The sequence below is a fragment of the Tursiops truncatus genome, chromosome 1 (assembly GCF_011762595.2).
Source record: "Tursiops truncatus isolate mTurTru1 chromosome 1, mTurTru1.mat.Y, whole genome shotgun sequence".
NCBI classification, from domain to species: Eukaryota; Metazoa; Chordata; class Mammalia; order Artiodactyla; family Delphinidae; genus Tursiops; species Tursiops truncatus.
The window spans coordinates 84,837,784-84,853,483 of record NC_047034.1 but is presented as its reverse complement, the minus strand read 5'-3'; the positions used below and the strand labels follow the sequence as shown (position 1 = coordinate 84,853,483).

Sequence of the window (15,700 nt, the reverse complement as noted above, 5' to 3'; positions counted from 1 at the left end):
TAAGTGAAATGTCAGACAAAGACATACTATATGTTATCACTTGTATGTGGAATGTAAAAATTACAACAAACTGGTGAATAAAACAAAAAGAAGCAGACTCAGAGATATAGAGAACAACCTAGTGGCTACCAGTGGGGAGAGGGGCAATATAGGTGTAGGAGGAAGAAAAAGGGTTGCTATGGGATTATATGAGATCATGTGTGTGAAACTTTTGAAAACTGTAAAGCACTATAGAATTTAAAGAATCATTCATTCAATTAAAAGAACAAAACAGATCAGTGGGAAAAAAAAAACAAATTGGGGAATCAGAGAAGTCCTCCTGGTAAAAGGAGACATGAAGCAAGTTTCAAACGGTGGATAGGAGCTGGTGCAGAGGAGAAAGGAGGGAGGGGTTTCCTGGCAGAAGTCAGCATGTAGGAAGGCAGGGAAGTCTGAAATAAGGTCCTGCACTTAAGGAACTAAGAAATTCACCTGGGGCTTCCCTGGTGGTGCAGTGGTTGAGAATCCACCCGCCAATTTGGGGGGCACGGGTTCGAGCCCTGGTCCGGGAGGATCCCACGTGCTGCGGAGCAACTAAGCCCATGCGCCACAACTGCTGAGCCTGCATGCTACAACTACTGAAGCCTGCACACCTAGAGCCCGTGCTCTGCAACGAGAAGTCACTGCAATGAGAAGCCCGTGCACCACAACAAAGAGTAGCTCCTGCTTGCCGCAACCAGAGAAAGCCCACGCGCAGCAACAAAGACCGAACACAGCCAAAAATAAATAAATAAAATAAATTTATTAAGAAGAAAAAGAAACTCACCTGGGCTGGAGAGCGGGGTGTGGAGTGAGTATTGGCAGAAGAAGACTGCAGAGGTATGTGGGAGCTCATCAAGAAGGGCCCTATGGGTCAGGCTAAGAAGTTGGGACTTTATCCTCAAACTACAGGATTTAAAGCAGAGTGAGTGATTAGATGAGTTTTATTATTTTTATCTTTATTGCCTTTATTTGAAGTTATAAAAGCAGCTGAAAATCTGGCCGTTTTAGAAAAATCATTTTAGAAGCAGTGTTGAGGCTGCATTGGAGGTGGTGAGAAAAGACAGGGAGGATGTTAAAAACCAAGTCTATGGCAGGGAAAAAGAAAAAGCATTGCAAGGAGAAACAGTATGTACAGCAGTTCAATCTATACATTCGGGCAACCGATGAGGTACGTGGAGGTGGGAATGGGGAGAGGCTGGGACACAGGTAGTTTACAGCCCTCCAAAGCTCAGAACTCCATCTACTGCAGGCCTGTTTATGCTCATTCTTAGCATTTGAGAAACAAGATAGCACTTAGGATTTAAAAGGAAAAGGGTTCTTCCCATTCTGAAAAGCATATGTAAATAGGGCCTGACACAAAAGTACCCAGGCACTTTTCTTTTAGCCTCAAGGGAAAAAAAATGAGTTAGGAAAATAAAGATAAAACACAATGACAAGAATTATTATAAACCTTCTCTTAATAATTACAGACATACAGATTGTCAGCACACCAGGTGATTTTTAATCCCAGCCCAGTTCCCCTCCTGGCTTCTTAATGGCTGCTGGCCACTTCCTCTTGGGACCTGGCCAGAGTAAGCTCAGGAAATGCAAACTTTTAATTCTGGAATCAGTAAAGCATATTAGGAAAGGAAATCCCACAACTGAAGAAATCACATTATGAATTCCAAAGCCAAGGAAAAGGATTGTAAATCAGATTGCGAATTCATTGGAGACAGGACCATTTGACTTATTTTGGTGCAGGATCCAAGTGATTGGTTTGGTCTCTATTCACCCTTCAAGGTTATCCAGGATTCAACCTCTTTCATTCTCGTGTTTCCAAACTTCCACCCAGTACAACATTTAGCTCTAGCAGCTGAGCTGTCTGCAGTCTTGCTTTGCACCCTTCTGACAGCAGGGGTGGGGGAGGGGTGGTGCCAGCTAAAGGGTCAGTGTTTTTCATTTATACCCATGTCCCTAGGATTGTGCGTGAATGAGAACGTACTTGAAAGGCCTTTGTACACTCTGATGAGCTATACAAATATTACCGCATGTTCTTTATTGTTCTGGTTGATGACAACTGACACTATTTAATTTTAAAACTACTATGAGCTCAATACTGCTATGCACTCAACTGTATGCAGTGTACATTCACAATCCGCACAATAATTTCATTATGTTTCACTTACCGAAGAGGCTCAGAGAAATTAACTTGCTAGAGTATATACTTTTTGTCCTTTTTAGGCCCTCCTGAGATTGGATTAGAGACTTCTCCGTGTGCTGGCCCATCACAGCCCTTACTATGCAGTCTCCCCCACTAGACTAGGAGCTGGGGGTGCCAGGAACTGCATTCTGATCACTGTTATCCCTTCTATCTAGGAAATAGGCACATAGATGCTGCTCCAAAAAACACTATTTAGGTGAATTAATGACGGCTGATCTTATGTCCACTGCTCTTTTCTGAATATTGCTGCTTTCCTTATAACTTACTGTTCACTGTCTGCTTTCCCCTACTAGAAGGTAAGATGCATAGAAAGACATTTTGTTCATGACTGGATTCTCAAAGCCTAGAGCAATGCTTGGGGACCTAGTAAGGGTCCAGTAAATACCTGTTAGTAAATAAACTAAAATAGCTGCTCGGGCAAGCAAATTCTACTTTTTGTGACATCATAGTATTGTTTTCTGATGCTGATCTCAGTAAGATAATGTTCGACAACCGTTAACACTGTAACGTGGGTAAGTGCGGAACGCTCTGGCTTCCTGAGTTAAACATCCACTTGCAGCTGAATGATGACTGCAAGGGGAACCGCAGGAATGCTGTCCCCAAGAGCACCGTCTCAGGAAGGAGACACTGGTGGTTGACACAGGCAGCCCGTGGACTCTACACTCTACAGCTTTGGTCCAGCACCAGCGAAATCACGGCTGGAGACCACTGTGCTCTTGACTTCCATCTCATTCACCTTCCTTTCACCAGATGCAATTCTTGAAGCAGAAAAATAAAACCTGTTTGTAATAATTATCAGCTGCATTTTCTTAGGAGTCATGTGTCTCTTGCCAGAACTCTTCTAGATCAAAGGTACTGTTTTTTCCTCTCTGTAAACCAGTATTATGTGCTCCATTAAATATTTTCTTTTAGTATAAAAGTAACCATGACATCAAGAAACTTTAGAATGTGGAAAAAATATAGAAAAAAGTTACCTCTAAATTTACGAGGCTCACGAAATTAGTATTTGTTTATGTCCTTTATCCCCTGTGCACATGTATAATGTATTATGCACACACACACACACCATGGTAGTTTGTGTTCTGCTTTTTTCATTTAACATTGTGCTGTGAATATATCATAAGGACTTCATAACCATCTGTTTAAATAGTTATTGATACAAGAAATTGATAATTTCAAAGGAACAATTTTCTTATATAAATTCCAAGTCTGGAATGCTTAGGGAAAAGATGTGAACTCATGGTATTTGACACATATTATGAAATTGCTTTGCCAATATTGTTGTACCAATTTATTGAGCCACCAACTGATGGTAATTTATAATTTAAGTCATGTTATTGATATAGTAGAGAAAAATAAAAATCTCATCAATCTTTCAGTTTACCTTTAAGAACATTGCTAGGGACAAAGGACTTTAATCATGATTGGTTACTAGTTACATTTCTGCTCTTTAAGAATCATCACAAATATTGAGGGGAAAAGATTATCAGTTACTAATCAGGTGTCTTCCTTGTGGAGGCAGTGTACAAAGAGCAAGGGCTTTGGGATTCAAATCCACCTTACTTAAAGAGCCGGGACATATACGCAACAACCTCATGAGGTGTTAGTTTCCATTCATTTCCAAACAAAGACCATTACATTTGTAAGACTAAACGGAGGATCTGATCCAACAGGACAGTTTTTGATCATTTAGCTAATAGTCTTATCTTTAAGAGTCACTCCCTTAGAGCTATCCTCTGCATGTAAGGCTCCACCCACCTTGGAAATTAGAGGAGCTCAATTTTTTCCCAGGTACCACTTTTCTTTGATTTTTTTTTAATAGTCAGGTGCCTACCCTTATTAAGCCCTTACTTAACACAAGCTGTCACATATCAACTAACCTTCATGACAACCCTAGTGGGGGATGGTACTAATTATTAATACCTTACAAAAGAAAACATCTGATGCTTAACCCTAGCAGTCTATATCGTTAAGCAACCGGTAGGCTGTAGCTATTCCAGTCTCCTCTAGCAAGTCAAGGTAAAAGTCAGCAAAAAGTAAGTAAATCAGTGCTGTTCAGCTGAGGAGAAAGATACTCTGCCAATCACTCTCAACTGAATGATTGTCACTATGGCCCCGACTAAATGGGGGAAAGGATACAAAGCTAGAACACGTTTCAGGAACGATGTACTTGAAACCTCCTTAGATGCTTCAGATTAGAAGCATCTAAGGAGGTTTGGCTTAATTTCTCACATTTGGGCAAGCCAGGCAAGCTTAGGCCATCACTTCCTTATCAAGTTTTCACAGTGACAGAAGTCTATCACTAACCTCTTTCTTCAAGTGCCTGAGCTGATTAAAACAAGCCATGTTGTTGCAAAGGTGGAAATTTACTGTTAACCTTTCCTCCTCTTTCCAACCATACGGAGCGGGGAGGGGGCAGGGGGCACACGCCTGATAATTAAGTTTATTACACTGTGAACCATTTGCTAGGGAAGGTGTAAAACCCAGACACTGAGGTTTTTCATATAAACCAATACCCAATTTATCAATCTGAAATTCAATATAATAAAACATTGGCTCATATACTAAATGGCTTTTAACAATTTTTTTCCTTTTTAAAATACAGGATTAATATTGACATATATCATCTATGGCACAAACTACTAAATTCACACAACCCAAGAATAAGAGGATTATTCATCAATGTGATTAAATCGGGGATAAAAATACCTCCCTGAATTTTCCATAATTTGTTTTAGCATCATCCTTTCCTGAATATTTTTTGTAGAAATTATTTATTTTGAATAGTTGATAATTTCAGTTCTCAACAGAGGACTATAACGTGATAATATAGTCTTGTTATCATGATCATCTACAACTGTCCAACCTATCAGTTTCTTAAATAATTTTCCAGATTTGAATTGGGAGGCTATTTCAGAGTATACTCTTGAACAGTCCCAAGCCTCTTTGGGCACAACTACTTAGAGAGCTGTATGTTCTCTGTGACTTACAGAGTGTGGAACCACGCAAAGATAGGCAGGGACTCTATTCTCCCAAAGCAGCCACTGAAGCTGTGTCAACTGAAATAAAATTAAGTCTAGTCAATCCTCACATGGAGCAAGGGACAACGGACTGCCCAGTCAGAAAGCCCAGATGCATCATCCAGTGTTGAACACAACACTGCAACACAGAGAGGATTAGTTGATTGTTAACAAGGAATAGATGGCAGAGTAGGCCTATATCGGGTTTTAGTGTTGGCTCTGTTACCAAACTTGATCTTGAATAAATCCCTTAAGCTTGCATCTTCAGTGGGAAAAAGTCAGAGTTGGACTGGGTAATAAAAGGTTTGTTTAAGTCCAGCTTTGAGCCAGTTTTTAAACTTTGCTTCAGAATACAGCAACTTCAGAACACTTCCTTCTAATACATGGTCAGTCTGCACCAAAACCCCCTCACTTCACTAACAAGATTCAACTAATGGAAAAAGACTAAGTAGGGTCTTATGTGTGGATGTAGCTTAACAACTGGGATGGGGAAAAATCATCTCATACACCAGGTTTACTCCCCCCACCTCACATTTTTTACTTGTATTACTTTACTCAAGGGTGATCCTCATTTTTATAGAAGGGGAAACAGGTACACAGAGGTTAAGTCCATGCAAAATGGCAGAGTCCAAACTGGAGCCAAGCCTGCCGACAATCACAGTAGGCTTCTCCACTAAAATTTCTCCTCCATCTGTCATGATACTTGGGCACAGAAGGGGAGCTTTCATTGTATCCTTAAGATTAACTGCTCTGGTTTCAAAATGCTTTCAGAGAGGTCGTTTCAAAAAATTCCCCTCCTGGTTGCCTTAAAGAAGAGGTAAGGAGAAAAATCAAAATAAGCCATATACACAAATCCCAACACACATAAGCTGAATAATTTACATTAGGAAGGGCCAAATTGAATTTTTTTTTTTTTTTTTTTTTTGCGGTAGGCGGGCCTCTCACTGTTGTGGCCTCTCCCGTTGCGGAGCGCAGGCTCAGCGGCCACGGCTCACGGGCCCAGCCGCTCCACGGCATGTGGGATCTTCCCGGACCGGGTCATGAACCCGCGTCCCCTGCATTGGCAAGCGGACTCTCAACCACTGCACCACCAGGGAAGCCCCAAATTGAATCTTGATAATAAAAATGAAGACACAAAATATTTTCCTCAAGAAAATAAGCACATGGAAGAAGAAATGTTTCTTAAAAAAAAAAAGTTTATTTTAAAAAGCCAGCCTCTTAAGGTTTTATAGCTATACTTTCACACTGTCAATTACAATGACATTTAAAAATGCATTGAATATAATTTATTGACTGTCTATCATTATCCTCCTGCCACCATTTAAAAGATATTAGGTGAAAAAATATTTACAGTTTTCATTCTGGTCCATCCTCCTTCCTATCCTTATACTAAACCCATTTCTCTACTTTTCAGATAAGTGAAAAGGGTCACAAAATCTTTAGGTTTATGTAAAGACTAAGAATGTGTCTAATAATTCTAAGCAAAACATTAATTTTCTTTAAGGCCTTATAAGAAAAAGAAAAGGAGTTACTTATTAAAGCAAACATAGCAACTTCTCTCCCAATCTTATCCTTATTGGTTTGTGTGGGCCAAATCTCTATGGGTCTCTTTAATTAGCAAATTTTTTTTAAAAAACCCAAAAAACTGAACACACGAAGACTATCTCACACACAGTGCTAAGCTAGATGTGGCTATAAATGGAACCACTATGAATCAAAGGGGGAAAATTCCAGGAAAAACAACAACAAAAGATTCCAAGCCTCACAGTTTAACTGAAGTTTTGGAAAAACCTAAGCTGAATTCAGCTGCTGTTTGAAATGCCTGTCTATATGTTTAATTTACTGAGGAGGCACAAATACACAGTTTTGTGTATTTTAATACTAATTTTTCCAGTGTGGGGGGGGAAATACTATGTGATCTCAAAAGGGGCGGTGATCTATGACCACTCAAAATTTATCTTTGGAAAGGGGAGCAAAAATAGTAATTTAATGAAGTCAACTCTCAAGCACTTGGCTTCTAATAAGCAAACCAAGAAAAGATAACTGGAGGAGGTGTACTGATGAGTACAGTGCATCTAGAACAGCCAAGATGTTTGCAAAGTTTTATGCCTTAAATTTCCTAAATATATATCTAGCAGGCACATATGCCAAGCAATTATTGATGCTAGGAAAATATTTTAGTCAGGATTTTATAAAAACCCCAACTTTCAAATCTTCTAGTGACAATGTCTGACACTATTATTACAAATAACAATGAAGCAAGATTAAATTTTAGATTTGCCTCAAACTAGTTATTTTTCCTTGTAACAGAACACTTAAAATGGATGAATTAAGCAGAATGGTTTTAAAAGTTAAGGCTCCCTAAAGACTAAAACTTAAGGCACATATTATTATCACACTATCACAGCACATTATCATGACGCTGTTAAAAGCAAAGATTTAAACAAACAAAAACACAAACCAACTTCCTTCTCTCATTCTTTTTCAACCACTTCCTTCCCAAAGGCTATGACATTTTTAGCCCAGGCTACTGGTAAGGAGTGAAACAAAAATTCCATCAATGAACCCCTGGTATGATTCCCACAGAAATGTCCAGTATTTGCATTGAGCACCACTGGTAGATCACAGGCCAATAGAACATTTGGGGTCATGAGCTGCTCCATTTACCCACCAGCCCCACAGGTTCAAACTGGACTCTCCTCCTCCTTGGGGCCTCCTTCTATGCCTTTAGGATCCAGAGATTCTGCTGCATCGGTAACTTCTTTTGGCTTCTCAGCAACATCTATACTGGTCTCCTCCTCTTTACTTTCCTTTTTCTGCTGCTGCTCAGCTTTCTGTTCTTTTGCAAGAAGTCGGTAATTGATGCCCATGCCGATGAAAAGATAGATGCCTGCGACAATAAGGATTATACCACATGCCCAGTATGTGTATTTGTAGTCTCCATATATGTCATTGAGACGACCTAAAGATGTCAAAAAGAAAAAAAAAAAAATTATGTGGGTAGACAGTTACGCCCTTTCCCAAATAAAGCTTAAGAATCCATTCAAAGAGCCCATAAATGACTAATTATCTAAAAAGAAACTGCTCATAATTATCTGATCTTTTACTTATAATGCCACACTGATTTTGGATGGCCCTGCGCAGTCTGTTAACTTTAGGAACTTGAAAATAATTAAATCTTGGCAAATTTGAATTGGGGAAATCCTATAGACCACCTAGAGTCAATCCTCTCAATATTCAATGGAAAAATTTGTTGCTCAAAAGAGGTTTAGTAGTCTTGCCCAAGGCCATAGAGCTAATTCTAGTCTCCCAGGCCAATGTACTTTCTCTGACATCAGCATTTCCCAAAGGGCGTTCCTATGAACACTCATCCTCTGCTAAAACATTAACTAACAGCAACACCCTTCCACCATTCTAAGTGCTTAATCCTCACAACAGGAAGGTTCTACCATCATCCCCACTGTATAACAGAAAAACTGAAGTACAGAAAACTTAAGTAACTCGTCCAAGGTCACAAAGCTTGTAAATGAAACAGGTTGGCTGATTCAACCCAGCAAGTCTGACTCTGAGGCCTGCACCATAACTTCTGTGCTACAGGTTACTCCCTAGTGTTTGCAAAGTCAAGTAAATTTGGAAATGACACATAGTCTTTTCTATTAAAGGCTTTATTAGACCTGATAGTAAAGAAACTTATTTACTTTGGCGTTTCCAAACTTTTCTCGGCCATGAATTCCTTGTTACAGTAAAATTTATTAGCATCTCAAAATAGTATTTATTAAACTATGGAAAACCCTACACATATAAAGGACATAATAACCAATTCAAATATAATTCCATACGGTTTTCCAACATAGGGCATCATGCACTCAGCAATACTTATTCTCTAAATATACACACGGCCCTGGGTCTGCTAGGCCCCTGACTTAAGCGTGAGCAAAGGAGGTAACATCCACAGCTCAGTGGAGAAGAGAAGTGTTAATCCAATAACTACACAGACTGTGACAAGTGCTACAAGGAGCGTCTGAAGGCAGAAAATAGGGGTTTTAGACCAGCAATTAGGGTCAGGAAGCCTTTTCTTAAAGTGTAACCTTAGCCAAGACGTATAGGATAGGAGTTATCAAGGAGAAGGGAGATGGGAAAAGGCTCAGGGCAGAGAACAGCCAGTGCAAAGGCAGGTGATAGGAGGAAGCACAGGGTGTGAGAGGAGAAGCAGAGAGCAAACTGAGTGGTGGGATATGAGGCTGGAGACACAGGTGGGCCAGGCCACACAGGACCTAGTAGGCCACAGCAGGGAATCTGATCTTCACCCTAAGAACGTGGGAAGCAACTGGAGTGTTCTAAGAGACGAAGAACAGCTAGACTGGATATGGGTAAAGTTAGAAGCCTACTGACAGAAGAAAGGAGATTTGGATAAGAGTGGTAGTTGTGATGGAGAGAAAACGGGCAGATTAGAAAGAGATTTAGGAAGCAAAAACAGACAGGATTTGGAATCTCCTTGGGTATATATAGGGAGGAGAGAGGGTGGACAGGTCAGTAGTGGATCTTCTGTTATGTATCCTTCCTTACTTTATGGTGCATAATCTCAAAAGCATGACTCACATCCAGAAGTCCAAATTATAGTTGCATTCTGTAGCAATAATAATTTTAAAATGTAAACCATTTAGCATTCTTAAGAGAATAATACACCGGATTTTATTGTCACTTACTAGCTGTGTGATCTTGGACAAGTTATTTCACTTTTAGAAGCCTCTATTTCTTTATTTATAAAGCAGGAACAATAATAGTCTGACACCACACACTTGTAATATATGACAAAATACAGAAAAAGATTAGGACAGTCCCTGGTATACTGTGAGCCCTCACCTGGTACCTACTGTTATTATTTTAAATATTACTGCTGAATAAATTCCACAATTAAAAAGAAATCACCAACAGTATTTTAAAGGTGGTTATACATACATTTTTCTACAATAAACAGGTTAGTTTTTTTATCAGGAAAAATTATTATACATACTTAAGTGTGTAATAGTTTTTTATTCCTCTTTCAGCTTGATGATTCACTTTAATTCAGTTCTATTATTTGAGCAATTACGCTGTACCAAGCATTGTGCCAGCACTGAGGGTACAGAAGCGAAGAAAGACTGTCAAGCAGCTCACTGATTTCTGCCTTCTATCACCTTCCTAATCTTCTGTTTTATGTTATTAGAACGATACAAACAGGGAGACATACTATACCTAAAAGTGGTGGCCCCAGCAGGACAGGACAGCATTCCACAATGGTCACCAATCCCACAGCACTGGAGAACCTCTGGGGTCCAACCAGGTCCATCAGCGTTTCAAACAATACTGAGCTGAGCCACCCAAATGCGAATCCGAAGAATCCCGCATAGACACAGAATCCTATGTAGCTAGAGGACAAAGGTGCTGCCAGATGACACACTCCATTTGCAATAATAGAAGCAGCAAAAAAATACTGAACTCGAGGTCTTATCCACTTTGTGTTGGCTACAAGTCCCATAGAAGGTCTGGCTACCATGTCAACAAAAGCCAGAATGGAAAGAAGGAAGGCAGACTTCTCACTAGAGTAATGCTGACTCTTGCCATAATTACTAAGAAAGACCAAAGGTGTAAACAGTCCAAAAAACATGAGCACATTTCCAGACAGGTAGAGCAAAAAGCCTCTGTGCTTGAACAGGGATAAGTCCAGGAATTTATTAAGTGTTTGGAAGACTGATCTTTTCTCTTCTTTCGGATTTCCTCCAATGAGATCTGTATTTGCATCACTTGCCCCCTTTTTTGCGTCAGATTTTCCAGCTTCCGGAAGAGATTCTTTAGACATATATCTCTCTACAGTGGTTGGCTTGGGCCCTATTGGTCTCATCAGAGCTCCAGCCACACAGCAGTTTAATAATAAGCCCCCAAGAATTAGGAAGCTTCCTCTCCAGCCATAGATACCAAAGAAAGCCTGATTAAGGGGGGCCAGGGTAGAAAGGAACACAGGGCTGCCTGCCATGGCCAGTCCATTTGCCAACGGTCGCCTCTTGTAGAAATATTTGCCAATCATGGTTAAAGCTGGATTCAAGTTGAAGGCAAGCCCAAGACCTGGGGAGAGGGGGTGAAAAAAGAATCACATACTCCAATAAATGTCAGAAACATATTTGGCATTACTTAACCAGACAAAGAAATTAAGAGGTATATAATTCAAAAAGATATAAATAAATGGAAAGATATTCTGTGCTCATGGATTAGAAGAATTAACATTGTCAAAATGTCCTTATTACCTAAAGCAACCTACATGTTCAGTGCAATCCCTATCAAAATCCCAAGGACATTTTTCACAGAAATAGAACAAAAAATTCTAAAATTTACATGGAACTACAAAAGACCCAATGTTCATGACAGCATTATTTACAGTTGCCAAGATATGGAAGCAACCTAAGTGTCTACCAACAGAAGAATGAATAAAGAAGATGTGGGGAGATTATATATATATATATATATATATAAATAATTCCCCCCAATGGAATACTACTCAGCCATAAAAAAGGAATAAAAATTTGCCATTTGGAACAACATGGATGGACTTGGAGGGTATTATGCTAAGTGAAATAAGATAAGTTAGAGAGAGAGTAATGCAAATACTGTATGTTACCAATTATATGTGGAATCTAAAAAATAAAACAAACTAGCAAATATAATAGAAAAGAAACAGACTCATAGAGAACAAATTGGTGGTTAACAGTGGAGAGAGGGAAGGGGGTGAGGGGTAAGATTGTGGTAGGGAATTAGGAGGTACAAAGTATTATATATAAAATAAGCTACAAGGATCTACTGTACCACACAGAGAATATAGCCAATATTTTATAATAACTATAAATGGAATATAACCTTTACAAATTGTGAATCACTGTGCTATACACCTGAAACTTAATACTGTAAACCAACTATACCTCAATAAACAATAAAATGAAAAATAAACTTAAAAAAAAAGATATAAGTAATGGAAAGTACAACACAATATTGTATAGCGGTTTAAAGTGTGAGCTCTAAAGCCAGGCTATGTGGACTAGCCAGAGTAATCCGGCAAGAAAAAGAAAGAAAAGGCATCCAAATTGGAAAGGAAGTAAAACTGTCACTGTTTGTAGACTGTCATGATTTTATGTATAGAAAACCCTGAAGACTCCACCAAGAAATTATTAGAAATAATAAACAAATACAATAAAATTGCAGCATACAAAAGCAGTATAAGTCAAAATCTGTTGCATTTCTATATGCTAACAATGAGCTATCAGAAATTAACAACCCCATTTATAATCCTAAGAAAAAGAATAAAATATCTAGGAATAAATTTAACCAAGGAGGTTAAAGACTTGCACCCTGAAAACTATAAAACACTGTTCAAAGAAATTGAAGACACAAATCAATGGAAAGATATCTCGTGCTCATGGATTGGAAGGATCAACATTGTCAAAATGTCCTTATTACCTAAAGCAATCTACAAATTCAACGTAATCCCTATCAAAATCCCAAGGACATTATTCACAGAAATAGAACAAAAATTTCTAAAATTTATATGGAACCACAAAAGACCCCGAATAGCCAAAGCAATCCTGAGAAAAATGAACAAAGCTGGAGGTAGCACACACCCTGCTTCCAAACTATACTACAAAGCCATAATAATCAAAACAGCATTGTAATGGCAGAGAAATAGATACATAGATCTATGGAACAGAATTGAGAGCCCAGAAATAAACCCATGCATACATGCACAATTAATTTACAGCAGAGGAACAAAGAACATATAGTAAGAAAGGATAGTCTCCTCAGTAAATGGTGTTGGGAAAACCAGACAGCCAATGCCAAAAAAAAAAACAAAAAACAAAAAACCTAGACCACTATCTCACACCAAACACAAAAATTTATTCAAAATGGATTAAAGACTTGAATATAAGATCTGAAACCATAAAATTCCTAGAAGAAAATGCAGGCAGTATGGTCTTAGCAATATATTTCTAGATATGTCTCCTCCTCAGGCAAAGAAAACCAAAGCAAAAATAAACAAATGGGATTACATCAAATTGCTTCTGCATAGCAAAGGAAGTGGATCAATAAAATGAAAAGAGAACCTACTGAATGGGAGAAGTCATTTGCAAATGCTGTATCTGATAAGGGGTAATGTCCAAAATATATAAAGAACTCATACAATTCAACAACAACAAAAAAACCCAATTATAAAATGGGCAGAGTTGGGACTTCCCTGTCAGTCCAGTGGTTAAGACTCAAAGCTTCCACTGCAGGAGGCATGGGTTCGATCCCTGGTTAGGGATCTAAGATGCCACATGCTGTGAGGAGTAGCCAAAACAAAAAAAAAAAAGGCAGAGCAGTTGAACAGACATTTTTCCAAAGAAGACACACAGATGGCCAACAGGCACATGAAAAGATATTCAATATCACTAATTATTAGGGAAATGCAAATCAAAACCACAATGAGATCACCTCATACCTGTCAGAATGGCTATTACCAAAAAGAAGAAATGACAACTGTTGGCGAGGATGTGGAGAAAAGGGAACACTCATACACTGCTGGTGGGAATAAACTGGTACAGCCACTGTGGAACACAGTATGGAGATTCCTAAAAAAATTAAGACTTGAACAACCGTATGATCCAGGTATCCCGCTTCTGTGTATTTACCCAAAGAATACAAAAGAACACTTAAATTGAAAAGATAACGGCACCCACCCATGTTCATCACAGCATTATTTACAATAGCCAAGATATGGAAACAACGTAAGTGCCCATCAACGATCGAATGGATAAAGATCGTTGATGTATGTGTGTATATATATATATATATATATATATATATATATATATATATATACACACACACACACACACACACATAACCCCCTCACACACACACACATAATGAAATACTACTCAGCCATAAAAGATGAAATGTTGCTATTTCTGACAACGTGGATGGAACTTGAGGGCATTATGCCAAGTAAAATAAGTCAGATGAAGAACGACAAATACCACAATGATTTCATTCATATGTGGAATACAAAACCAACAAACAAAAACAAAATAAATTAACAAACCAAACCAAACAATTACGTAGATATAGAGAACAGAGTAGTGGTCACCAGAGGAAAAGGGGCAGAGGGCAAAATGAGTAAGGGGATCAACTGTGTGGTGAAAAAATAAATAAATAAATAAAACCAGACTATGTAGGTTCAAATCTCATCATCATCACTTATTGGCTGTGTAATGTCAGACACGTTGCCCTCCTGTGACTGTTTCATGGTATGTAAAACAGGCGCACAGCACTGCTGTGACTAAAGAACTTACTGCCTGGCATGTAGTAAGCACTCAATAAATGTTAGTAGTTATTTTTATAATTGTTATTTATATTATTTGAAGGTGATTAACTGTCAAATCTGGCAAGTCATGTGAAGGATCATTATAAGCAAAGAATGTAATTAAGGAGACTGTTATCAAATAGAGTTTTAAAAACAGTTTTTAAAATAGACTATGCAATACAAAATTATTCCTTTTACAACAGCACCAAAAACTTTAGTGTGCAATTTATAATGGCTAAATTGTATAACTTTCCTGAAGGGCCAGAGAATTAAAACCAACATACAAAGTTTTTGTATAATTAAACACAACATTGCCAAGATGTCAATACTCCCCAAATGTAAGTGCTAACTTGACGTGATTCCAATGACAATATCAGTGCATTTCATTTTGGAGATGAGGTTAAATGATTCTAAAACATACTAGAGAACACATGGGAGTCAACCAGAAAATTTTGGGTGATGCAGGATGGGACTAAACAGAACTGATATTTAAAATGGACTTTAAAAAGCTACAATCGGGCTTCCCTGGTGGCGCAGTGGTTGCGAGTCCACCTGCCAATGCAGGGGACACGGGTTCGTGCCCCGGCCCGGGAAGATCCCACATGCCGCGGAGCGTCTGGCCACTGAGCCTGCGCGTCCGGAGCCTGTGCTCCGCAACGGGAGAGGCCACAACAATGAGAGGCCCGCGTACGGGGGGGGGGGGGAGCTACAATCAATAGAATAGTGTGACTCTGACTCAGGAATAGGTAAACACTGAAGAAAGTGGACAGAAAGTCCAGGAATATACCTAAAATATATATAAACATTTAATGTACGATAAAAGTAATATTTTAAATTACTGCAACAAGAATTACTCAATAAATGTTGCTAGTATAAGTAAATATTCAAATAACTTGGAGATGCTCTTCCCTGGCCCCTGCTTGCTCCCTACTTACCATTTATGTCTAAGCTATTCAGAGACTTAAAGCAGTAAACCAGACTAGGTCACTCCCCTATTGCAAACCTGCTATTGGCTTTCTGTCCATAACCTTTACCCTGACCTTACCTCCCAGATCTCATACCAGACCATTCTCACCTGTGCTAACAAGCACG

The 15,700-nt window shown here is 38.9% G+C and overlaps 1 protein-coding gene across 2 annotated transcripts in view; it reads right to left on the bottom strand.

Annotated features, from left to right (window-relative positions):
* Positions 1-6,425: 6,425 nt before the first annotated feature.
* The window catches only part of SLC16A1 (solute carrier family 16 member 1), a 33,890-nt gene continuing 24,615 nt past the window's right edge, over positions 6,426-15,700 (bottom strand). For both annotated transcript variants that reach the window (XM_033861716.2, XM_033861720.2), the window contains 2 exons: positions 10,477-11,343; positions 6,426-8,203 (listed from right to left, as the gene is read on the bottom strand). In XM_033861716.2, the coding sequence (XP_033717607.1) occupies positions 7,926-8,203; positions 10,477-11,343 (1,145 nt within the window). In that variant the 3' untranslated portion in view covers positions 6,426-7,925. The remainder of the gene's footprint in view (positions 8,204-10,476; positions 11,344-15,700) is intronic.